General features: G+C 40.3%; 1 protein-coding gene across 5 annotated transcripts; it reads right to left on the reverse strand.

The window, feature by feature from the left end:
• Positions 1-606: 606 nt before the first annotated feature.
• ppp6r2a (protein phosphatase 6, regulatory subunit 2a) lies at positions 607-25,909 on the reverse strand. 5 transcript variants are annotated; one of them, XM_040146187.1, is made up of 24 exons: positions 25,449-25,909; positions 18,834-19,003; positions 13,003-13,257; positions 12,049-12,235; positions 11,803-11,940; positions 11,631-11,696; positions 11,377-11,489; positions 10,632-10,739; positions 10,200-10,326; positions 9,709-9,861; positions 9,009-9,233; positions 8,627-8,691; positions 8,261-8,376; positions 8,077-8,162; positions 7,102-7,182; positions 6,862-6,959; positions 6,587-6,644; positions 6,105-6,232; positions 5,858-5,982; positions 5,596-5,740; positions 3,367-3,455; positions 2,983-3,175; positions 2,156-2,263; positions 607-874 (listed from the first exon to the last, which is right to left on the reverse strand). In XM_040146187.1, the coding sequence occupies exons 3-24, from the start codon at positions 13,227-13,229 to the stop codon at positions 826-828; spliced, it is 2,685 nt and encodes an 894-aa protein (XP_040002121.1). In that variant the 5' UTR covers positions 13,230-13,257; positions 18,834-19,003; positions 25,449-25,909; the 3' UTR covers positions 607-825. The 5 variants fall into 5 exon arrangements, with proteins under 5 accessions (XP_040002121.1, XP_040002112.1, XP_040002088.1 ...); XM_040146178.1 differs by having other exon boundaries at positions 608-874; positions 5,596-5,734; positions 10,626-10,739; XM_040146154.1 differs by having other exon boundaries at positions 608-874; positions 10,626-10,739.
• Positions 25,910-27,526: the final 1,617 nt, after the last annotated feature.

Raw genomic sequence — 27,526 nt, forward strand, 5'->3', positions numbered from 1 at the left:
AGAAACCCGGTCATGTCCGACAACCAGATGTTGTCGTCAACGGCAACCAAGAGAGAAAACCAAAGAGGAGAAAAAATGGAAAAAACCTTGATCTGGGGGAGAGGACAGATAAGACAGCCGGCAGAGGTGAGGGGAGAACACTTGCATTGTGCTATCATGTACAGTAAATGGCTGCATAAGTGCTTTTTCTGAAGCCTGAAGAAAAAAATGTTTTCAAAAACAGGTATTTATTGTTGAGGCATCGTTAAAAGTTAGCCTGTGCTATCCGTTCAGGGGTGACAATGTAAAATCCCTACTAATGGGGTTCCAACAGCTTTGAACAAGTAGGAGAGAAATCTTTCAGGACATAAAAAAATAATAACGATGATGATGTTACCCCTCGGATTCTGTCATTTCAAAGATCGCTGCTACATTAAAACCGCACGTAATTATGTGCAACATCGGAAAAAAGGCTTTGAAGATGATTCCTCTACACTCCGTCCTGTCTGTTGGTTTTTTCTTATTAAATATGAATATAAATATGAATATATCCATATATATTCATATTTATATTTATATATGAATATGAATATATATATGTATATATATATATATATATATATATATATATATATATATATATATATATATTCATATATCTCTTTTTTTTTCTTTTTTACATGTTCCGCCGCCTCATTATTGGTGTCGATTGGCAGTGTCCAGGTCCAATAACATGGCAGAGTGATTCAGTAAAAACACCATAGTTGCAGTGAGGTTATTTAGGGGAGTCACTCTGGAGGAGGCCGACAGTCCGCAGCACCATCACTGATGGGTTTCGAGTCGCGCTCAGACCGGTCCGTTGACTGACACTTCTTGGGGAGGTGGCGTTGCCTCTCTGTTAGGATGACAGAGGAAACAGTCAAATGCACACAGAGTCTAAGAGGATGAGAGCGTAGTGTATGTGGGTTAAGCTGGGGGGGGGGGGCACAGTGTTGAGGACAAACTACTGCAGACCTAGTCTTGAAGCTCAAATAGGTCTTTCTAGGGACATAGACAGGGAAATCTAAAATGTTTCAGTGCACTGATTTTATAGTACTGTCATCTTTATCTCCCCGATTAAAGAATGTAGAACCGAAATAGGTTTTAGAGATGGATTTTGAACATTTTCAGACAAAGAGAACATCTGTTTGAACTAGATGTGAGATACGTCTCTCATCTCAGCACTCAATGTCAACAGTGCTTAGCGACTGTTTTTTCGTCATGATATGAAAACAAATGTATCTGACAGTTTAAAAACTATCAAACTATTTTCCACAGCGCACAGTTGGAAACACTTCCTACTACAGTACCTTGAGTTAACAAAGGGCTGCATCTGACGCTTACCTTCTTGATTTAAGGAGCAACGAACTGGTCATTTGTTTGGTCTGCACGATATCAGAAAACGGTCAAATATGCACATCGCCAGTTCCTAAAGCTCAACGGGATGTCAGCGAATTGCTTTTTTCAGTCTGACCAACGCTGAAATAACCTACAAACGTTAAGTTTACCGTCAAAGATAAGTAGCACATCGTTTCGGTGAGACCATCGGCTGAACGATAAACCAACTACTCGTTTCAGCCGCAGACCTACTTTTGGAGAGATCCCCACGGTAAGGAGGAGGGTATATAAATTAAACAGCATCGGCATCCAATTGTTGGGTCTACGTGACATAAATTTCGTCAGCCGCCTTTGCCCACACGGGTTCACGCAGACCGTCTGCTCGCAACCTAAAATTCACGGCCACGTGGTCTCTACTGTCCACTAACGTCACCAAATGCAGTGTAAACAGAACCACATGTGCATCTGCCGTCCACATCTGCATTTGGACCTTTAGACCAGAGGGTCACCACCCTCCACCCTCTGTCACCATGGATACTCAGTTTAATTTATCATTTTGATTATTAAGAAAATAATTAAATCATTATTATTGACCAGCAGCAATACAACCCCACAGGACTTTTTTTTATTGGAGAGTAAAGTTGAAGTGTAAATTTATAAAACTAACTGGAGGATGATTTTTTATTTTTGCTGCTTTTTTCCCTGACTATGCACCAGAATGATCACATTTCTCCAGAATCGGTAATCAAGGAGTTAAGTCATTATTTCAGCACAAATTATCTGACAGGTGGGTACGTACTTCCTGTCAGTCTGTGTGTTCACAAGTGAATCCTCAGCCGGCTGCTGCTCTGATGTTTTTGGAGGATCTGACAGAGAGAGTTTCTCCAGAGACAACGGACTCTCCTCACTGCAAGACACACACAGACGGGGAAATTAAGAGGTACTGTTGAATTCACACCAACACGCTTTCAGTTTCTGTTTCTCAAGTATTCAGTCTTGATGATGCGTCTTCTTCTCTTGGGTCTGTAGCTGACCCTTTTTATGTCACCGGAGACAAGGTCAAAGGGGGGGAGAGGACAAAAAAAAAAAAAAAAAAAAAACAAAGAATCACTTTAGCTTTTGTAGAAATTAAGCAACATAATGATTTACAGTTCTGGGAGTAATTCACTACCTCTTACTCCCTGGGAGCAGTAAAACATTTCTTACACCATCAAATTTCAATCAAATACTCTGCATCATCAGCATTAATTAATTAATTAATAATGATTATTATTATTATTTCTCTGTATTTTTGTTTTTGAAGCTAAACTAGCCATGTGTGTTCCCCCGATGACTGAGATGAAAAAAAAAACAAAAACACACAAACTCTTTCAATTGGTAATTCCATTCTACCTTTCCACAGTAGTGGAAAAGGTAACAACATGATGTTTGCTACCCGGTACCAAACTACGTCTGTCAGATCACAAGCTTCTTCTACTGAGCCTTCTGAGTGGATGAATCTCGGTTTGAGATTAAGTTTCTGCAGAGTAGCTCCCAGGATACACTTTCCTTAGATAGGCCGGTCAACAGAGGAGGATTTTACTACTCAGCATCCGACGGCAAAGCTTTCAGCTATAAGATACAAACCTTTTGAGGTCAGCTGTCTTGTTGCCAGGAGCGACAGCCGTTTCCGAGGTGATGGCTGCAGTAGGAGGAGCACCAGCATTTTTGTCGTCATCCTCGCTGTCAGATCCCCCAGAGGAGCTGCTGTCCGAGGCCACGAGAGGAGCCTTCCTCCCTTCTCCAACTGGCCGAGCACCAGGAGAGGCACTAACATCTGCTGACACACGGACAAACGAAGCCTACTGAGCAACAGGAATGTAATTGTTTAGGTCTGTTTTGTTACATTTTAAAAATCTTTCACCAACTCTAACAGAGACAGCTTCAGGAATTTAAGTTTCCATCTCCAACACGGAGGTAGGTAGGTGGGAATCAGTGGATCAGCTGAGCTCTTAGAATGTAAACACTCACCACTCTTCTCGTGGTTTTGTTTGGCTTGTTTAACTGCGTCTCCAGCGCCTGAGTCCACAGGAGAGCTGCACCTGGGATTAGTCTCTGTGCTGTAGGAAACCAGAAGGAAAAGAGAAATCTTTGTTAAGTTGTAGAGAATGGCAACTGTTCCATCAGAATGTCCATTTTTCTATGAAGTGGACAGTGTGGACAGGATTAACATTGCCTTGTATTAACATAAAGAACACAAAACAGAGTCTGAAAAATTAGGCAGAACATATAGTGGATTCAGAAAGTATTCAGACACCTGCACCTTTGGCAAACTTTGTTTTGTGGATTGAGTTTCAAATGGATCAATTGCCATTTTTCCTCATCAACCTACCTACCTCAATAATCCATAATGGAAAAGTGAAAACACGTTCTTACATTTTTTTTTGCAAATTTACTAGAAATCTCTCATTTACAGAAGCCCTCAGAGCCTTGATCCAGTTCTTTGTAGAAGCCCCTCTGGCAGCAGTTACAGCTTCCAGTCTTCTTGGGTGAGTCTCTACAAGCTTTGCACACCTGGATTTGGACAGTTTATCTCATTCTTCCCGGCAGATCCACTCAGGCTCCGTCAGACAGGATGGAGAGTGTCTGTGAACTGACATCTTCAGGTCTCTCCACAGATGGCCTGTGGGGTTTAAGTCTTGGCTTTGGCTGGGCCACTCGAGGACAGACAGGAGACTTGTCCTGATCCCACCCCAGTGCTGTCTTGGCTGTGTGCTTCGGGTTACTGTCGTGCTGCTACTTTTTTTTAATGTTGTGTCTCATCAGACCAGAGACTCTTTTTCTTCATGGTCTCTGAGTCCTTTAAATGTCATCTGACAAACTCCAAGCAGGCTTTCATCTGCCTTTTGCTCAAAGCGGCCTTCCTCTAGCCACCCTGCCTTAAAGGCCTGATTGACGATTTGCTGCTGAGAAGGTCGTCCTTTTTAGCAGGTTCTCCCATCCCTGCAGAGGACTTCTGAAGCTCTGTTAGGGTAACCATGGGGTTCCTGGTCACATCCCTGACCAAGGTACTTCTTATCCGGTTACTCAGTTTGACCAAACGGCCACCTCTAGGAAGAGTCCTGGTGGTTCCAAACTTCTCCCATTTCACAGTTATTGATTGACTGTGCTCCTTGGAAAACTCAAAGCTTTAGAAATGGGTTTGTACCCTTGCCCTGATCTGTGCCTCGCCACAGTTTTATCTCAGAGGTCTACAGCCTTTATGGCTTTTTTTTGTCCTGACATACAGTATGAATTGCGGGACGTTATGTACACAGTCGTGTGCCTTTCTAAACTTTGCCCAATCAATTCAATTTGTCACAGGTGGACTCCACTGAAGTTGTAGACACATCTGAAGGATAATTAAAACAAAAAGGATGCACCTCAACACAGTTTGTTTCACAACAAAGGGTCTGAATAATTTTGTATAGGAGAAATATCTGTCTCTGATTTTTAATACATTTGCAAAAAAAATGTAAAAACGTGTTTTCACTTTTCCATTATGGATTATTGAGGTAGGTAGGTTGATGAGGAAAAATGGCAATTGATCCATTTGAAACTCAATCCACAAAACAAAGTTTGCCAAAGGTGCAGATGTCTGAATACTTTCTGAATCCACTGTATGTTCTGCCTAATTTTTCAGACTCTGTTTTGTGTTAAATCCTAATACAAGGCAATAGAACTGTTAAATGCCCCATATCATTCAACAGATGAACAATTTGTACAAAATGATAGCGGGCTACAAAGCCATTAAAGGGGGGGTTTGCATGTGACATCACTACACACTACAGATCTCTCACTGTTCAGTACGTCATATAGATCATCACTGATTCTGATGGCCTTTACTTTCCTTCAAATACTTTTGGTCAAACCATTCAGAGCTTTTATTTGTTACCACTTAGTAGAGGTGAAGAGTTTGGTATTCAAACTGCTGTCAGAACATATCCTCTAAGGGGAGTCATTGGTTTCTCCTAATTTTCAGATTTTTTCCTGCAATTCTAAAACTTAAGACCAAAATGTTTTCTTACACCGACCTCTGGGAAGGTCTCGAGAGAAAGGGGTGTTGGAACAATCACTCTTGAATCTACGAGCTAAAACAATACCTCCGTCTTATATAGAAAATCATCTGACTGGTAAAATACTGATACTTGGTGTATCAATTAAACTATGACCTATTAGGTTATAAACTACGCTCTCATCCTCTTAGGGTTTGCTTCTCACCCGGAGAAAGGCTGGAACTCAGTGAAGTTGGCCCAGCCTGTTTCCTGTGTCTCTGCTCCACCCCCGGCAGAGCTGTCCCACCCTGCTGGGGTTTGGGCTCCTGCAGTCCCTCCAGAGTCCCTGAAATTCGCTGTCCAGCCTGGACCTCGAAACAAGACAAACAATGGGCACAAAATAAGACAATAGAGCTCTTGAAGGGTTGTTTCCAGGCTAAAATGACACTAGGATATGTTCTGTGAGTGATTGCTGTCCTCCGATCTACCTGTATCTGACGTGTTCTGGTCAGAGTCTTCGTCCTCATCAGATTCAGATCCACGGTCCTGCTCCCTGCCTCCATTCTCCATGCTGCTCCTGGAGCTTCCATCTGAGGTTTGGGAGACCCCAAACCTGGAAGACGGGAACAATGGAGTTAAATAGGGGACAGATGGGAAGGTTAACAAAGATAGAAAGACTTGTCATGTAAAGAAGGGCACTGAGGGAACCAAAAGCTAGAACATTACCAAGTTTACCTTGTTCTGGATTTAGCTTGTGTTGCATAGTTGATCTCCTTCTCCTCCCAAATGTCCTCTTCCTCCTCAGCATCATCAAACTGGCGTATCCTCTCTTTACAGCAGGCCTCAAAAGCAGCCGCATTGGCCTGTGTACGAATAAGACGATTGAACGTTTCAATTTTGGATAAATTATGTGGTGCTTAGCCAAGAGTGTGTTCATCAAATTGATGAGCAGTGCAGTACTGTGAGAATTTCCTTAATCTCCTACAAATTATAAGTAAAATAATGATGTTTTCACGTTATTATAAAATAAGACACCAAAAGTAAGCATAAGGAAGTTATTTCACTACATATTATGACCCGGTGGCTCACACTGCTTTTAAACAGGGCTGAACAGCTGCAACAGCAGTAGTAGCAACAATAGCAGTAGCAGTAGTTGTAATAATAGTACACAATTCTGAAGTAGCAGAGTCAGACACGAGCACCTGCAAAACACTTACACTATTATCATCAGCATCTAGATTGAAGTTTATTTCGGCAATTCTGTCAAACGTGGCACTGGGGAAAAAGAAAAAGTAGAATGTCAAAATGTTACACCTACACTCAATTATTAAAATAACACAGACATATAATCAAACAGTGTTTACTGAGAATGAATAAAAAACAAGAATTTTTTGCTCTGTTGGCTGCACCGCAGTTGTTTGATGCTGAGTACCAAATCTTGTTTCATTTTCCTTAAAAGGGCAAGAAGTACTGTAAGACCCGTAAGACTTACTTAATATTTTCATCATGCTCATTGAACTCCTCATCATTAAACCCAAACTGATCCACAAAGTTGGCAGTCATCTGCTGGATCTGATAGTCTGAGAAGGCCTGGGAGGGTCAAAAGGACACTTTTTAAAAGGTATGTCACCATGGACCGAGGAGGTTGCTAGAGATGGATATATACATTATTTTAGTAGTTAACAGTGACATGAAGTGGGATTTTGTTTCCATGGTGGTGAGTCTATCCTACCTGCTGGAGAGACAGGTCATTGGGGAAGGGGCTCTCCATGTCATCGTCCTCACTGGACGAGTGCATGTTGTGGGTGCTTACCTGCAGGACAAAGTGTGGAGCTTTGGTTAACTTTCTTCAGTTTTCAACAGTACGTTACCGGTGTCCAATAGAAAACAGTCAAATGTTAGTAACTGTGCTGCAAGTTAAAACTCAGTTCGCTGTACTGTAAAAAATCTGTTGAGGCTGCCATGTTTTAAAGGTTCCCTGTGGACTTTTAGGCCCCTAGTAGCGCTGTGGAGGTGGTCTTCTACGTGTGGGTCCCCATTTGTCCATATCACGCACAGGCACGCGCACATACTGTTGGCGCAATGCCATGGATGTATTAAGGTGCAGTACGAGTTCCTGCCAATGGTTTCACACTATTCCACTGATCTACAGGTGGCAGTAACACGGCAAGAAATGCTGCAATGCGCCATCCAAGACAAGGACGTTGCACACTGGTAGCGTGTAAATGCGCAGGGTTAGAAATACTAACTTATACTTGAAGAAAATCGGCTTTGTGAACGTTTAATGGGGAAGGAAATATATTCAGCATGTTTGTTAGAGTTCAAGGATACACACAATATGTTTTGATGAGTAACACCGAATTAAAACATATTTTTTGTTTCTTTACAAGAACACTCCACAGGGGCACCTCTAAATCTACAAAGTATGATCAGGACCACTACTGTTCATTAATTCAAAACACTTCTGACCGTTGTTGCTTAAATTGTCAGATTTATTAAAATGACAAATTTGAAAAGAAAGTTCTAATTTATTGAGAAGCTGGTAACGGTTGCTCTGACAGTGTGCTGGGCTGCTTAGTCCTGTACTGAATAACTGCTGCTATGAACACGGGGCTTAAACTAGGAGAGGAGACAAAGAGAGGAAAGTTAAAAGAAAGGTATTTATCCAGAAAGAAAAAAAGAAGAGTACTACTGAATGATATCTCACTAGCTCTACTGTGTTCCTTCTGTTAGTCTCTCTCAGGGTCTCGTCCACGAAGCTCTCCCAGCGACCTCTGCAGTCCTCTGGCAGCTCTGCAAGAGCGAACCACAGCGGGAATCTTAATTGTTACTGAATTTGTAGTTAAACGGGTAACTTATCTGGCATCAGGACTACTACAATATATAATTACCTTTGATAAGGTCAGTGATCTGGGCCTGTACTGGTCCTTTCTCCAGGTTCTGGACCACCATGTTTGCAATTCTGGTCAGATGACCCATGTTGCCTCTCCTGGTGCCACCCTCAGCCCTGAGATTCACAGGTACACTTAGGATTACCTTCAACACAGTAACTCCACTGAAATAACACTATTTCACTTTTGTCATCACACATCTGTACTGCAGTAATCTTGCAAAATACAATACAAAGAAGAGAAAGACAGTAAGTTAACATCTTTAGCTTTGATATGCATAATCAGCATGTAATAATGTAGTGGTAGGTCATGTGCTAGTTTAATACAAATGATCATAGCTAGGCAAGCATATGAAGAGACTCTTACTGTATTCTATCATTCTCCTCCCAGGCGTCAAGGATCCTCTGTACCAATCGACACTTCTGGAAGAGCTGAGGGTTCAACAAAAACACAGAATTAATGAGTGTGGAAATAATCGAGAAAGGGCATGAAAATCTGGCAAGAGATTAAGAAAAAAAAAAACACCAGGGCTGTCCAGTATCAGGAGTTTTTGCTGTGTGCAGTGATGCAGATTTAAAAAAAAACAGTGCAGTGACTCGACTGACAAAATGAAAGTCAAATCTGGGTCTTCCGGACTGATGCATAGACTCATCGACTTTAAGGGGGCAGCAGTAAAAAACACAACACAAAAAAGACTTTTGGGTGTAACATGCCATTCTCAGGGTACAGAGCTGCTTAAACCACCTACATGTGCCACGAGGGCATTGTGGATGGAGGTCTGTGGGTCAATGGTCCTGTCTGTCTCAACCGCCTCCCCCTGCACCTCAGGGTTAGACGCTGCAGGGTTCCCATCGTGGTTCTGGAGGCCTGGGCTGGGCCGCTCCTCTGATGAAGGGTGGTTCAGGATAGCCGCCACACACAGCTCCACTTGGAAGTGCAAAAAATTATTCCAGGAGTATTTGAAGAACAGATCCTATTCAGAGAGAGAGAGAGAGAGAGAGATGTAAAGTAAAGTCACTGACAGGAAAACTGTATGCAGCACTGTGCCCCTCTATCACAGTTACTAAAAAATTCATGGTAGTAATATCTGAACCAGAAACTCTCCACTGCCCCCATGTTGTTTGACTGGGGCAAACGGTGGAGCGCCTGAATCTCCTGTCTGCTGAACGGCACGCAAAGCTTGATGAACCTGTTCCAAAGAAGCCACGCCCACTTCCCTTTGGTCAAGGGGTGTGATTCGGTAATCGGTGGTTCCCTGCCTCAAGACTGAACTTGTGCAAATCTGATGCAACTTTTTCAGATATAAAAACAGAATCAGGCATAAACTTCCTCTAAAACAGTTTCTAAAAAATGTATGAGAGCTCAAACACATCTAACTCACTATGTGTCCAGTCACAAAAAGGAGCTACAGAGTTTCGAAGTCCAGAGTCAAGACAGGCTTAGCCTACCAGCAGTAGGTCCATGGTGGCAAGATTGCAGAGCTCCTGGCAGATGCTGGGGGCATTGGTCTGCAGTAGGGCGGCCACCAGCCGGGCCACATGAAGGCGGGCATTCCCCAGTGGCTGCTCTAGAACGCCAACGGTTGTCAATATTGCACTTTTCTGTAGATGGAATTGGAAAAGTACATCAACTAGTTCTGTCACAAGATGATACCAATACACAAAAAAAGCCTCATTTTGGATCCTACAACTGCACCACAGAGGGGACCACAAGGCTGTATAACAGGGAAAATGTGTACAGTCAATTCACCACCAGCTACTGCACTATTTCAAAAGATAAGTGTCCACACTTGCAAAAACTACTGTTAAGCATGATGGGATTAACCACAGTCACTTTCACGAAAATATATATAAAATATAAATCATATAATTAGCATTTTCTATGTGTTCATGTTTAGAATTATATTGCTTCACGACATGGCCCTGCAATGTGGCTTTACCTTGGGGGGATCCAGGAGAAGCTGCTGGAAGTCCTTTAAATGGGGCTCAATGGCATTTAAAATACTGCTGTTGACAGTGTAAGACCTTTCATAACCCTGAGAATACAGATCCATCAGCCCTTCCAACCTGGGAGACACAAGCAGACAAAAACATTAGGTGACCAAACTTTACACTATGAAGAGTATACTACCAACCAAGTGACTGCGTCTGTATTCATATAATACGATGCATACATAAAAGCAAAGGAAAGGATTTCCTCTGCATTTCTGATACCTTAAAGGAGTAAATAAAATTATATTTTAATTACTTCTGTCTTATTGTCTTATTGCTCAGACGACGTGGGAGGACCAGGACCCAGACAAACCAAAATTGCATGAGCTCCCAACATTGACAATTACAATCTAGACAGGAAACACTTGACTGACCCAGACCTCCTGGTCTCCAGTAAGGTAAGTAGCACTTGAGTTCCATTAACGATGGAGGCCTCACTCCTCTCCCCCTCAAACAAGTTCTTGAGGAGCCCCGCCACGCTCTCCTGCCTGAAAGGTACAACCGTTTATGCTTTAACAAATTTGAAACTAAAAGTTTGATGATGATGAGATGTTAATGAGGTGTTCTGTTTAACAAATAAACCAAGTGTCCCATTAGTATGCTACTTATATTAAGTGCAAGTCTACTGTCCCTCTGAGGGAAGCATGATAAAAAGAAAAACTCAGACTTACACAAAATCAAAAAAGGCTCTGCCAGCTAATATTCGCACACAGACTACAACCTGACGTTTTTTCATTTGTTTTGTTTTTTAAAAGAACTTTTCACTCCAGATTGGAGTCAGCTATGATATAAGTTTACAATCTCAACTCAATCAACAACTTTACCAAGTCTTTCACAAGTCTCCTCAAACCGATTCAAAGCAGAAAATGGAATAAAAATAACCATTTACAAACATCAGGTGAGCCAAAGGCTTAACCAGTTTGGCTGCTAAACAAAGTCAAAATGGTGCCATTTTGAAATGTCGTTTCTATTGTACTGTGGCCAGGTAAACGCCACAATTCTCAGTACACACTCATTCCAAACACCACAAGTAATTGTTAAAGTCTATGTTGCTAAAAGAACAGGACACAGGTGAGATTTATTTTTTCCTCTTGAAACTTTAACTATAAGGCACTGTGAACTTACGATTCTAGTACAGCCAATAGTGGGTCAGCCTCCACATTCTCCTGCATCTGATTGGCCTGGTCTCGACTAAGGCGGATGATGTCACAAAGCGTTTGGGATGCATTTGATTGTCTCTGAAAGATAAATTGCTGAATGATTTAATCTAAATGAACAGAGGGCACATTTAAGTTAAGTTTTGTAAAGTTCTTCATCTGATAAAGAGAGTATCAGAATAGCATAGTGACAGGTCAGCTCCCAGCAGGCTTACCACTCACCTCCTCATCTTTACCAGTATGGATGAGCTCTGTGAGTCTCTGTACCAACTTCTCCTCATTCAGCCACTGGTATGGGAAAAAACACAAACTGCATTAGATACTTTCAAGGTTTTTTTTTTTTTTTTTAAACCTTTACTCAGGGCAGGCGTACAAACATATTTAGATCGCTTACATGAAGGACCTCCTGCCTCAAAGGGGCAGGCTCCACACAACTGATGAGGCGAAGCAGCAGGTCCATCATGGCAGAGGCATCAATATGTTTCAGCACCAGACCGATGAAGCCTTCCTTTTTCTTTAGAAAAGTAATCACCTGGAAAAATAAAAAGTGCTTTCGTTTCCACATAGCAGTATACCGTATGTCAGTTTTTCATGTGGTACAATGGATTAACAGCGCAAGCCATGTTCTTTTTCATTGTACCTGTTCGGTTTTCCTGGCGATGAGATTACCGATAGTTTTGCTGAAGAAGCTGGCCAGTAATGGGTTGAGGGGCGGGTCCTGCTCCAAGAATTGGTAGAGCATCTCAAGGAGAGACTCGTCCCCGCCCAGCTTATCATTTATAATGGACACATCTGATGTCAGGAGCTCACAAGCAATGTTGGGAAATCTTATAAGAAAACACAGAGTGACAATGTGAAGGAGTCCTGGTGCAACTAATGATTTTGAAGTGGCATTTCTGAAACGTTTTCTGATTATCTAAGCCCTGATTGGTCTAAAAGACATAAAAAGAAATTTGATTGTATTCATTTAAATAAAATTTGACAATTTCTGTGGGGAGTTTCAATGACCAAAGCAGAAAAAAATAGGACGTAATAAATTAAAATAAAGAAAAAAAAAGAGAGCAAAAAGGAGTGCTGAACACAACAAACAGTTACAAAATATAACAATGTAATAACAAAATATTTTTGTATTCTCTCTCTTAAAGAGATTTACGAATGACAAGTATGAGAATATAATAATTTTAATGTGTGTTACAACAAATTGCTGAAAAGAGCGGGTCTATCGCCGAGTTTAAACTGTTGATAAAGGATCTTGAATCTAACTCAGTATGGTGTTGTCATCACAGCATTTAGTCAAGGTCTGGCTCATAAGCCTGACAGTTTATCTGAAGATTTATATTTACCAATTTTCTATATTCTCTGTTTAGGAAATGTATTGCGTTTTTTCCAGTAGTCTCATAAAATTGTTATCAATAAAATACAATATAAATTGTAGTTCGTATTTTTAGTTTATAATGGCTGTACTGAATTGATCCATATGTGGTACACATATGGTTAATGTATACCACATATTATACAAGGTGTATTTTTCAACTTGTACATTGGCAGCCTGAAACATGTCACTTTTGTGTCAGTAACCAATGTGGGCACTCACTTAAAGCGGCTCCTCTCCTCCAGGTCAACAGGCGGCTCTGTGGTGATGAGGCTCACTAGCTCCTGCATGCAGTGGTCCTGGGAGAGGAAGAGGAGCAATCGGCGGTTTTGGGCCTTGCACTCCTGCAGGACGTCATCCTCCTCCATCAGTTCTCTCAGCGTCACGTCCTCCCTCTCCAGCAGCTGGTCAATGTGGGAGGTGGTGTGCAGGTCAAACTTCCAAAACATGGTTGCCGCTGGGACGGGGGACACAGCCCTGGGTCATAGGACAGCAGAGTGAGGAGGGAGGGATGGTAAAGAAAACATGCAGGTGGAGGAGGTCGAGGGAACACAGGGAGGCCCAGCAGTGGCCAGAAATAATAGAAGAAATGGGCAGGGAAAGGAAAAATGGAAGGGTAGGTGGGGAAGGCAGCAGGGATTAAAAAATTGATGTAAACAAAGCTGTAAACTTGAGGATTAAACCTTCCTGTCCTTTTATATCACAGACTATGTTTACTTAAGAGTGCAATATTCCTGTATTAACATACAGTATGCTTAATATTCTGATTAAGCATGATCAAAAAAGATGCAAAGTATTCCAACTATTGCTGCAATAAATGAGGGCTTTTTGACCATGTACAGATTTTGATGAAAATAAGACTTTATTGATGTTTTCATAAGATTTTGCAATAAAAACAACATACTCTTTACTGTTCTTTCATGTCATACAGTTTTTTTCATGTAAAACTATGAAAAGAAATGTTCTTGTTTTTGGTGAATTTGCAAGTTGATGCCCACAAAGGTAAAACGCACATGATAGACAGACAGTGTGTGGGAAAGAGAGTAGACGCTTCCCTCAACAGCGTCTGAATTCAAGCAAACCACTACATCGCAAACTGCTTTTCGGTAAACTACATTTATCCCGAACTGACAAATTTAAGTATCTGACTGACTCGGGCATGTCAAAGAAGTCGTGGCAGCATGCACAATCAGTTTGGAATCTGCAATGCTTTGGCCTCCTCACAACATGGTGCCAAACCACTACTGTCTTTGGTGATTGACCTAATAGAAAAATTCATGATTCACCTGGTGATCCGAACACAATCATAGAAGGCTTCAGCACACTGAAGGCATCACTGCCGGTTACTGACTAAGTGCAAACTCTGACAAATCTTTGCTTGCAGCTACCGGCTAACGACAAAGTTCTAACAGTTAAGGTGGAAAACCTTGAGGAACATAAACACCGCCACTACTTGAGAGTCATCGGCATTCCCAAAAAAGAAGAGGGTCACCAGGCTACAAAATTCTTGAAGACCATGAGACCACAGGGATAAAAACATTGGAGGACTTATTGCTGCTAGACGGGTCTTATCTAATATACAGTGAAGCCACCACCCAAACCCCAAGTGCAGCTGATGGTGGTCCAGGTCAACCACTTCCACATGACACAACATATCCCTAAACTTTCCAGAGAAAAGTCACTTTCCTTCTGTGGCCATGAAGTTCACATTTTCCCAAACTTCACCCATGAAGTTGTGAAACAGGGGATGGCCTTCAATGAAGTTACTTCACAACTCTGGCTTGAAATATGGATTACTATTCCCAGCGCATCTGCAAGTTACACTCTGGGGAAAGCAGTGTACTTTCGTGACCCCTGACAAAGCAAATACATTTTTACAACAAAGGAGTAACGCTGCCAACAAGCCATGAGCCAGTTACATTGGCGAAAGACAGTAAAAACACCGACTGAGATTTTGTTTGATTCCTTAATTTCCTTACGTTATAAAATTACAGATGGACAGCGGTGATGGTTTCCCCTTTGCCTTAGGACATGCTGGTTTACTGTGTTCAGCTTTACTGAGGCAATATGTTATGTGACACTATTGCCGTATTGTTGATTTCTGTATAGTTCTGCCCGCTGTTTCTGTTTTGTCTTGTTTCGTTCAAGTTTTGTCACCATGGCTGTGTCCATCGTTGTCCGGAAGTCCTGGCTTATTTGTTAATTCTTAGTTTATTGAGGGTTTAAAAATCCGATAACAATATAAATCGGCCGATATTAATTCAAGAGATGCATAACAAAGTCTGTTTTATTGTCTAAAACAGTAAACATTCAACTTGAACACCACAAATACAACAAATATATTAAAATTCTGTGATAGAAAATAATAATACATATATATATATATTATTACTGTTGATGTTGATTATAATCAGCTGGAAAACAAAGGTTCTCCTTTACAGACAAAACAAATTATATAGTACGTATTCGGTTAAATGGATGCAAGCTACAGGAAAGCATTACCCAACCATTATTTATGTCGCAGTTCAAAAACATTTCATCTTTAAGGGTGCAGTAAACTGATACAGTAAACTGCTTAGAGTAAACACTGAGAACAAGACAACAAATGAGCCAAAGGGGGGGCATGGGGAGGGTCTGAATCATTTACTGGTCTCAGCATGCAGGTTTATTTCTACTGTTTTTCTGCAGGCTTAAGGATCCCTCTAATATTACCATTTTGAGCCAGCTTTTTTGAAATATGAACGTCAAACATTAGCTAAAAGTTCATTCTGAAAGGTACTGTGTCTGAGCTTTAAACTTATGAGACAATTAGACATGTTTCTATGCACCGACAGTAACTCTACCGACATGCAAGTTGCAGACATATTTACAATTACGTCACTCAGGCAGAATGTGTATAACACCGTATGTTAACAGCTCATCAGCTTTCTTCCATTACAAAACATGGCATTAGCTAGATTTGTGGCTAACTATTTCGGCAATGAAAAAACTGAAAGCATGTGTTTTTAAGCAGTTGTCAGCGCTGTAATGACAAGGGAGAAAATTATGATGCCGTTGTTCTTTTACTCACTAGAACTGTCTTTCTGACTTACCCAAAAAAAGAACAAAAAACCAAGTTTGTAAACTGGCTATAGCTTACATCACTCAACTACTTTGGTCCCAACTCCAGTGGCTCTGCAGTGTTCAGCTGAGCTGTGATGCCTTCAGTGAACTCTCAGGGTTTAGTGTGTTACCAGCAGTGGAGTCACAGTGCTCTCAACAAGTCTGGGAACAAACTTAGTGATTATTTTTTAAATAGGGGTTTAATAGTTCACAGAAGTCACAGATCGGTATGAGTCTGTTACAACAGGGGGAAAAAAAGCAACAAAAAACCCAACATGCATAAAGCTAGGTTTCATTTCATACTATTTCTATTTCCTTTAATTTATTTCACACAGTTTGTTCCACCTAATGTTGTAAAGCCCCCCCCTATGGTAGCTGGTACAGCCTGTAGTGTATTAAGCAGTGAAATGTAAAACGTAAACAGTGTACATACACTCTCATATAGGCCATATCTTCATGTAGGGCTGATAAAAAAAACAAAAGGCAATACGTCACAATCAGCTACAAAACCGAAAAGCATATCTTTATGTCGTAGAAGTACAAAATAAATAAAATAATTTAAAAAAACCCAAAACTTGTGCATTGGGAAGAGTGTTTCAATTTGTTCAACTTAGACTATATTTAAACATCCAAAACGGTGTGATGCCTTCGTATATGCCTTAGTATATTCAATGTGTTTCCACACACATAACCTACAACTGTCGAACAACATCGTCACACCATCCTCATCCTATCCACCCCTCTCTCTCTCTCTCTCGTCGTAGTTCACTTAGAACCCAAAATTTTCCCACACAGCGGATCTTTCAGATCTTTCAGATCAGCTGTGTTCTAATTCCTGTGTGTCATTTGCACTCGCCATAGTGTGACTGACTCAGTCAGACGCCTATCAGTTTGCGCTAAGCTTAGCACAGCATGTTGCAAACGACTTACAGCTTAAGATTTCCAAGTGGAACGTGGAAATATGGTTTCCATATTCTGTTCATCAATCTTTGCACACAGCGTATTCTCTGTTTGACTTTATGCACTGAACGGTAACGTCTGTACTGTGATGGCTTGGGACGAATACACGGACCATTACACTTCTACTTTTAAAACATTTAACGAATGGTTATATGGATCAGAAAAAACCGTTCTGAGTAGCCCAGATATAGAAAACTTTCTGGACAATCTCAAGCTTCCCAAAATTTCAGCTGAGCCAAAACCTATGCTCAACAGACCACTGAAGTATGCAGATGTAATCTCAGCTATCACTGAATTACCAAATAATTTTTTTTTCTCCTGAAAATGTTACCTCACTCTTTTGACAGAGACACGGGTGACAAATTAAAGGAGAAACCAACAAAGTGTCTCAGTAAGGTGTTGGGCCACCACAAGCTAGAACAGCTTCAATGCTCCTTGGCATTGATTCTCCAAGTCTCCTGAACTCTACTGGAGGGTGTAACACCATCCTTCCAAAAGACATTCTCCCATCTGGTTTTTTGATGGTGGTGGTGGCGAGCGCTGTCTCACACATGGGTCCAAAACCTCCCATAGGTGTTCAACTGGGTTGAGATCTGATGACTGTGAAGGTCATACATATGATTCACATCATTTTCATAATCGAACGATTCAGTGACCCCTCATGTCCTTTGGATGGGGGCATTGTCATCCTGTTTCTCCACTCATTTTTCAAGTTTTTCCTTTAATTTGTCATCCTGATTTCCCACGTGGTCTTGAACCCAAATCCTTTTCCATTTGGGCAGATAGAGGGTATCATGTAATTGGAGACCTAATAAAGAATATCATTCTACTGATCTTTGATGATCTTAAGGTTAAGATTAATTTACCTGGTTCTGAAAATAAAAGATTTCTACAGACAAAGAGTTATGTCTCATCTATCTGTAAGGCAAACCCACAGGGTCTGTCTACTTCCCCCTTGGAGAGAAGAAATAACTAACAACCAGAGTCTACAGAGTGTTATCAGAGTCACTGAAAGAGGACTCCTATAGCTTTGAGGAACTGTGGGAAGAGGATATGAGCTCTTCAATAGATGAATGTGACTGGGTCATTATTTGGTCAGAGCCAGCTGATTTCTCTGGTTAAAATACTACACCGATTTCATATTACCCCAGTTAGGCGTAGGGAAATGAATCCCCGATTGTCAAAGACCTACTTTAAGGTCCAAAGATGGGACATACATGCATAGCATATTTGGATGGCACTATGTATCTTATTTTGGTCAGATGGTCTCCAAGAAATTAATGAAATACTGGGATTAACTCTAACTCTTGCCCCCTGCCGGTATCCTAGGGATTCTTCCACCACTACCTGTTAATTCTTACAAGGTTCAGTTGCTCAAAATTCTTTTGTTCCCTGCGAGACGCTGTTTACTATTACAGCAGATCTCCGAACACCCTCCTGTCATAACACAATGGATCAGATCTACCCTGGAACTTAAGGTTTTTTTATTTCAGTTTTACAAAATATGGAACCCTTTTCATTCCTACTTAGGAGACTACACAATCCAGACTCTAACAAGAGGATTTTTTGGACTTTCATGGGAATGATACGTTGGGGTAGAATACCATGGACTGATATCTTGAAATCTCATTTTGTGATACTTACAACCTGTTACTCTGTAAGACTTAAGAATCTTACTCATCAGTAGCAATCTTTGTTCACATGCTTAAGGTTTAACAATGCACAAAGAATAACAAATTAATATATAAAATAAAATTATTATATTACAACTCTGAAGTTGTGACATAATGTGGAGGTGATGTCTTCAGTCATTAATAAAGCTCTGCTCTACGGAATGTAAATTTGGAATTGAAAGTATATAAAAGCCACTCATACCCAGCTTAATCAAAACATTGTTATTTGCAATGACGACAACAGAGGGATTACTGTGGTCCGGGTAAATGTAGTCATAGTCTATACATTACAAAAAGACAGAAAGTGCTCACACATACCAGTGGATGAAATGTGGATATCTTTAATCAGACCTCCCACACGGGCAGGCAGGCATTTGTGTTTGTGCAAACGACAGAGAGTGTGGCGAGGCCTGGCATTTATCAGCATGGGTCTCCTCTTAAAACGCAGGCCTCTTTAGGAGATGAGACACTGAGAGGCTCACCATAACCTGCACAACACAAAAAACAGCAGAGATTAATCAACTGTGTAACATGATTTTAAAAGAAATTACAATGTATTATCATACCATTCAGACCTTATTTTAGATTTGGACCAAAAGTCTATGTGAATGCACACACAGAGTTATAAAGTCTTTTTTACACCATCGTGAAGTTGGGTTATCTCCATTATACGTCTGCTTAAAGTTGGTGATATATAGTACGAAGTCTTTCCCACAAAACTAGATCCCATATCATGTTTTATAGACATATATTATATAGGTATTATATAATACTGTATATAAGGTGCTCTACAGCAAATATTTTAAATGCCAAGTACTTCTTGACAAATAAATAACTGAACAATATATACAGCTCTCTCTCTCTGTTTGCTGTCAATCTCACCTGTTATTTCTGCCCTAGCTGGCTCTCCCACAGAAGCATGTTGGCTGCTGTCCTCCTCCTCTCCTATATCTCTCTTCATTAGCTACAGCTATCCCTTCCTGACTCTCTTTTGCTTCTTCAGCTGCCACAGCAGCACTGGAAATATTTGAAACAAATTAATTGGATGCATGTTTTCTTAAGTTTCTACGTACTCTGTTTAGCTAACCCTTCTGGTCCAGACTGTCTTTGCACCTCCTCAGGACAAGCCTTTTTGAGTCTTAAAATATTTTTCAACATTCATCTAGATTGAGGGAGCAAACATTCAGTGTCAGAGTTAAAGAATTAACGTTAACCTTATCCACTTGCACAAGCAGTTGATATTGACTAGCAGCTATGCTAGCTGTCTTCTCTGCAGGGAAAAGCCAACAACAATTCTTCCTCCTGTGCATGATCATGATCATGTTTTGATTCAGAGTGTGCACAGAGAGGAGAGGCTATTCACGGACGAGTCCGTTGTCAATGTGTTTGTGTGTGAGAGAGAGAGAGAGAGAGAGAGAGCGAGGGATAGAGAGCGAGGGAGAGAGCGAGAGAGCGAGCGTGAAAGTGGTGCAAGGAGGGACAGAGCAAATCAATGCGCTGCGTGCAGCTCTACAATGAAATAAAATTTTTACCCATTAGAAATAGTAAAAAAAATAGAAAATCGGTACGTCATGGTCTATGATGATATTGTGGCAAGCCAGCACAAATAAATCTATGTATGGGAACCACTGGTGCTGTGCAAAAGTTTTGGGAACTTTAGACGTTTAGAGTCTTATCCCTCACGCAAAACCACCAGGGAGGCGTCTGATCGCAAATTAATTCGGCAACATGAAAACGACCCCATACATAAGGCCAGAGTCCTGAACTCAACATTACTGAGTCAGACTGGGATTACATGAAGAGACAGAAGACACTGAGACAGCCTAAATCTACAAAAGAACTGCGGCAAGTTCTCCAAGATGGCTGGAACAATCTACCTGCCAGTTACCTTAAAAAACAAAACTATGGACAAGTGGACTGAAGAGAAACTGTGCTTTTTTGAAGGCAAAGTTTGGTCACGTCAAATACTATTTTTTCATTTCCACTCACATATGCAAGTGTAAATAGAGTGCGCGAATCTGAAAAATGATTTTGGCATACCAGTGTTCCTAGGGATGCTGGTTCTAAAAAGGTTCCCAACTTGTAAGGACTTGGTACATTTGATCAGTACTGGAAGAGACCAGTGAGCGAGATGTGCGGATTGCTAAAATGGTTTTGATGTTTATGGTCCATGCAGCTTCTTTTCTCTGGCCCTGCTCAGACCTGGCATTAACATGCGTCTCGGGTGATCCGATCAAAGTGGACAGCTCTAAGTACGTCACTTCACACCTGGCATTAGAAGGTGCCTCCACATGCATCTCGAGTGACCGCTCGTGATCTCACCTCCCCGCTCTCTGTGCAAATAAACACGCACATCAATTCCGTTTGCAAAGACCAAATGTGTTGTTTTTAACCGGCGGGAGGCAGCAATGAACTTCCTGTGCCTGTTACGCCAGAAGGTAAAAGAAGAAGAAGAAATCTAAACAACAGACACTGGGTCTCTTCCTTAGCATGTTCCAGACAAACCAAATCACCCAAGATGTTTGACACACTTTAATATCTCTCTATGGGCTTTTGGAGATTTTTAGACGCTATAAACGTGATTCGTGCGACTTTTATTTGTTTACGAGTGACTACGTACATCCGCTTACGCAGAGGACGTCAGCTGAGTAGGCGGTCCTCGACGTGGCCCCGGACACATTCGCGTACGCGCTGCTAAAAGAATGCTGCCATATTCAAACGGATGTCAATGCGTCTTGGGAGCATTCACACCTGTACTTAGAGCTGTCCGCTTGTGATCAGACCACCCAAGACACATTTTAATGCCAGGTATGAACAGGGCCTCTGTCTTGCTCTCCTCTGTCAGTGTTTGACCAAGGGTGGGATTGAGCTACTTAATTGCTTTACTCAAAAGGGGCCATATTCACAAGGATCTTATCCTACCACTAGAGGTCCCACTAAATGGCACTAAAAGCTCCTAACTATGAGCTTCTTTTTAAAACCTATTCACAAAGCTGCTAAGAGCAACTTTTATTAAGGAGCAAAGAGAACTCCAAAGCTGAGAGAAGGGGCAGGGTTGACCCTGTTGCTATGGATGACATCGTGTTTCTTGAGTGAACGTCCTCAGCAGGTCCACATCGATGTGGTGTTTGACCAGTGACCGGTGCTTGTCAGTGTATGTAAAAAAAATTCATTACATTTAGATAGCTGGATAACATCATATCATATCATATCATATTTAAAATATAAATATATCTGAAACGGTTTCTTTTTTTTAAAACTTTTAATCATTATTTTTAGTAATGAAAAAAAGAAGCAATAGGAGTATCAATAAAGTTGATAAAAATCATAACCACACCCATCCCTAGTTCTGACATTCCTGTTAGCAAAGCTCACATCATTCAGGATGCAGATTCTTACTGTTAGCCTAACTTGGATAACTTGATTCAGATTTGATAAAATGTTATCCAACCCCAACGATATTTTCAAAAGCATAAAATGAATTAGTAGACTCAATTCTGTTTGAAAGGGGATGCATTCGTGAAGCAGAATGCATCCTGATCCTTTGTTAGGACCGAAGTACATCTTACATTTAAAAATCTTTAATAATCTTCAAGTTAAGTCTATATCTGGGGTCAAATTTACAGAATGTAGGTTTCAGTTTAATGACCACAACAAGATACTGTGACCATGTGTTAACGTGCAATTGGTTTTATAAAGATGAGGAATGTCCTGATATTTTAATGGACTGGTATCAACTACATGAAGTCCAATCTACTGTTTTGCTTTTCTGCAACATTTTGCAACTGCCACACACTTCTGTGTTGTTACTATGGTTCTGCATTTGAACTATAGTCATTTCTTCATGTCACGGTTAAACAGAAGCTGTCAAAATCTTGTCTCAAGCTTGGTGCCACAGCAAATCCACCCTGACACTCCTCTCCACATTGATATTATAATAAACACTGAAAGGAAGGAAAGTTGTGAAGCAGCTAGATTTTAATGCAGAGCTTCTCAGCTGTCAAACAATGCTGCTTCACTAATGTAGACATACTAGCTGTATCATAAAAGAAAAAATAAACAAAAATATAATTTTATTTTTTAAAAGTATTGAAATGGATTCTGTCTCAGGATCAGGGCAAAAAACTGTGATCCAGACATCCCCAATCATAACCTTGTCAGCTCTCTGCAGACTAGTTTTGTTCAAAACAAACTTTTTCTAAACGTGGTAAAAAAAAAAAAAAAAAAAAAAAAGGAAAAGGAAAAGAAAAGACACCAGATAAGTCAGTATCTAAAGTATAGAAAAATCTTATTAAAACAAAGGATAACACGTCTAGAACTTTTCATGTTATAATATGTAATACTTAAACATACAAATCATGTCAAGGATTTGAACATTTCATTCAATATCAGTGTAGTGTCAGTTTCTATAAAACGCAGACAACATATCTTACTTTAAAAAGGGTATTAAACACAACATTTGGGGACCTAACAGTTCTACAGGCTACAGTCTAGCAAAACATAAAACTTAAGATTGAAGACAAACATTTTTAAAATTATAATGTTGTCTTTTTGGTTACAAAACCAACAATTTTTTTTTTAAAATTATAATGTGCATGCCTGCAAAATCAATCAAGTACTAACTCAATACAGTGGAAATATCCACCAGCATGTAAGAATGCGTTAAAAGTGAAGATTCCCTACAAGACCAAATGGCAGGGATATTGCATCCCTCCGGTTTTATACTATCCATTTTGTTAACTTCTTCTATCTTCTAACTCAATACCCTATGATAGCATTATGATATAGCATATTGGCAGATATGACTAAGTTGATCAGAAATATATATTAGGCTGCAGTATATCGGTGTTTAGGTCTGGAACTGACCATGAAAGATTGTGGCTGCTTCTCAGGCGGACAATAAAAAAAAATCCTATCCCTACCCATAACACTATACCTGGACCACTGCTGAACAAGATTTTGTCTCATTTCTCATCAGACCAGCAACAAAGCCTTTTAAATGCCCAATATCAGATGATGGTGGAGAACCAGTATTTGATGCTTTCATGACTAAGCAAGTATGTTTAGTTTCCTCACGTGGTTACTGTGGCAGCTAATCTAGACAACCTAACACACCAGCAGTGACAAAAAAACAATTACATATGCTGGCTTTATCAAACCTAACAAGCTTCTCTGAGCAACATGCTATCAACTGTTGATCATGGAAGTAAAGCTCCTGGGAGGAAACTGAAGTGCTTCCTCCTTTTTCTTTTCCTTTTTTCCTGAGGAGGACCCTTCCTTGCACATGCAGCAGCAGCGTCCATCTGGCACACATTTACAGAGCACACAAGTGCAGTAATAACCCGTTGAATGCTCCCTGTGGACACTGAGCAGGAAAGCAAATGCTTGACTTTACATCCAAAATAGAACCCACCAGAGGCAATCTCAACAAAAACAGTCTACTGGCACATAAAACAGACGATGAAAAGAGGAACAATGGCATACATAAAGGGCATATGTGTAGATGTTATGAGTCAACAACAGTGCGTAATTAGGCAAGTTAAAATGCGCTGAAATCAAGCAAAAAGGATTTCCTCCTACACTTTACATTGGCTGTCCTTTACATTCTGAATGTAAATACAGATGCAACTGGTGCCAACTGGACACTTCTCATGTTGTCCTAGATCCTCACTGGCATGTGCTGGCAAATGATCAACCAGTCTGCAATGGTGCACTTCAGAGGACAAACGACAGCTACATGAGACAGACAAGATGATGTCATGAAATACTGAAAGAGCGCTTTATGAAAATAAAGGCTAGTGATTGCACTTGTTCTTTGTAATATGCCCTCACAAAGGCAAAGAGTTCCTGGTGTTTCATCAAATCACATTATTGATTATCTTTGGGTGTGTTAACTGTCAAACAAAATAAGTCATGGCTTCAGACTCTGAAGATTTGAGAGGGACTTGCCATAATTTCCTTTTAAAACTTAGCAAATGATACAATGTATTTTAAAACGACACGTCAATAAATAACAACATTTTTTTAATCTGTATCCCTCGTTTATAATATTTTCGCAAAGAAGGGGTCCCCGCTTCCCCCGGGAGGTCCTCAGTCCCGAGGACTTTCTAACAATGAGACACACACACTGGTGTGTAGCTAAAGAAATGTAAACTTAGCTGCAGTAGCCTTGGCATGAAGTGCACATCAACTGACTTGCAGTAGGAGCTCAGATTTCTGTTTACTTCAACTCCAGTGGAGGCACCCCTATCAAAGATTAAAGATTTAAAAAAAATAAAACGATGTAGATTACCGTTACACTAATTGCAGTCCTCGTGGTTAATTACATTCCTCGCAGCTGTCGTGTAAACACAAGGTCATTCTTTTTTATCCATCGGTAACTAATGTTCAAATTAACCTAGGCGGTGTGTACTTAATTTAAGTAACTCAGCGAGGCTCCGTTGCTGCTGGCCTCAGCCAAATCCGGCTGCTATACTGAACAACACTACTTACATAGCTCGTTAGTTAACTACTGGATAACGACAAAAGTTAAATGATATGCAGCATTATAAGGAACATATCACTGGGGGAAATAAATTACGTTAATCTCGATGGCACCCCACCTAACATAGCGTCTGTTACGTTAACTAATCTAACAACTGAAGTTTCCTTTGGCAAATTTTGCCGATTAGCCAGCATTACATTCTGAACTTTATTCGGCGATTTGTATACAGTAACTTGTAAAACTGGCAATCACTTTAGATAACGTTCACGTTAGTTCCTCCTTTACTGATTAGCACGTACGCTAATTAGCTATCAACAGTTAACGTGTACTGATATGAGCTAGCCAACTTAAATAGCTCTCCAACTTAGGTTCAACTTTATCGATGCAGCTGCAGAGTAAACGTTAGCTACTCGCTCAAACTCATGACGATCTTTTCGTCCAAAACTTACCTTTGATTGAAAGTCCGCCGCTGTTCCTCCCGTCTGTATTAGACTGTTGGGGGAGTTTTGCGCCAAGCAACCAGCTATTAAGTCACTAGCTATCCAGCTAACTATTAGCTATCTGTGTTAGCTAAAATACATTAGCCCGTGAGCGACTACTGATTTGTTTTGAAGAAGGGGTCAGCCTCCGACAACACTGGCTACTGTTAGCTAGCTCACCTTAGCTTCGTTAGCCAAATGTTGCTTTGAAGTCTATCAAATAAAGAGTTCCCCGGCGTTAAGGGCTACTTGACATTAATAGCAATACCTGTTATTTTGGATACAGACTGTATGATACGTACTCACGCACAAAGTAATTCAAACGCGGGGCTAACTTTAGCATGCAAGGCAGGAAAAACTCAGTCATATTTTTCGAATCAAAATGGCGACGTGGTTACCAGAACGCGCAGTGGACCTACGCGGGGACGTGCACCGACTTCAGACACTGTACTGAACGATACGACGCTGTAATATCCATTTAAACTAATGGCTAAATTCTAAGAGGCTTCACATAAAATAAAGATTATTTCTCATAATCCATCTATAGGGACCTACCTATCTGCTATACTACGTAGGAATGACCCTGCCTGAAAAAATTTTTAGTATTGTTTTGTTTTGTTTTTTGTAATTTCCAAATTACAGAAATTTGTTTCACAGCCATTTATCTGAAAAAAACAAAACAAAAATTAAATGCTATATAAAATTAATAGTACAATAGGCTTCATAAAATTATAACTGTAAAATGTATGCATTTTGTGTAAATGTAAGAGGTTAAAGTTTAAATTTCACTTTATTTCTTGTCTGGGTTCCACACATAATAAATGTTCCGTACAGGTGGAGTGGGCCTACTGACTATGGTAAGGTACTTCAACTAGAGGGGCTTGTAGATGAACCTGACCTCTGTCCTTAAAAGAATATGAAAGTATTCATTTTGTATAAAGCAACACATCATGTGTTATGGTGAAAACCACAGGGTCACATCACTATCATATCATCACCATTTGAAACAACAGGTTTCCGTTGGGGGACAAGCAGTTAAGCAAAGTGGACAACATTTTGCAGAGTAAGATAATCAGGGCAGGCTGAGTTGCAAAATAAAATAAACATTTTTTTAAGTAATGTGAGATGGGTTGAAAGACAAGGTGTTTTAATGGTAGCAGCTGACAAATGTCCATCAAAAGATACGATTACGGAAGTAAAGTAGGATTGTAATCTTTAGAAATGTATAAACAACTGAATAGAAACTGAAAACTGCATACTTAAATTCTGACAGAAAACTCAGGTGTCCAAGTTTTCAACTCACTCACCTGAACTTAACTTTCTCGGCTGATATGACTGACAGAATGTATCCTAACAGGACAGAGGTCTGACTGATCCCAGTCAGGCTCGACTGTTGATTGTTTAAATATTGATGTCTGAGGTTCACCTATCCAATTTGATTTGTTTTGACTTGACTTGAATTTTTAGATCTGAAAATGACGAATGACTAAAATTGAACAATTTGAATATCTGACTTTATGAACACTAATAATAATAATAATAATAATAATAATAATAATAATAATAATAATTTACCGTACCTTTTGTAAATTCCACACATGGGAAGTTCAGACTAATTAAATTCAGATAGATGGTTTTCAAAATAAAGTATTTCCATGTAATTGATAAAGAGGTATTTAAATTTCAACACTTAGTATTCAGTAGTGATTAGATTTGACATTTGGGTATGACATGAATGCAAGAAACTCCTCTCAGTCATAATACTGTAAAAAGTGATGTTGTACGTGATACGATTTTTTTTTTGATAACACGGGAATCAGTTAATTCACCTAACTGATCAAGCACTAAGCTATAATGCTAAGCCATTTATGCTCAGTTGCCAGTTTATTAGGCCCACCTAGTTGAAACTAATGTAGTCTAATGCAACTGCCCTGCAGTGAATCCTACCTTCATGAAGGTTGTGATGTCCAGTTTTTGCCGGAGAGGAGTTGATTCAGCGTTATGGTATTTTGGGAGGTTGCAGTTTGTGGTGCTGTTGCATTGTATCG

The sequence above is a fragment of the Xiphias gladius genome, chromosome 2, assembly GCF_016859285.1.
Source record: "Xiphias gladius isolate SHS-SW01 ecotype Sanya breed wild chromosome 2, ASM1685928v1, whole genome shotgun sequence".
NCBI classification, from domain to species: domain Eukaryota; kingdom Metazoa; phylum Chordata; class Actinopteri; order Istiophoriformes; family Xiphiidae; genus Xiphias; species Xiphias gladius.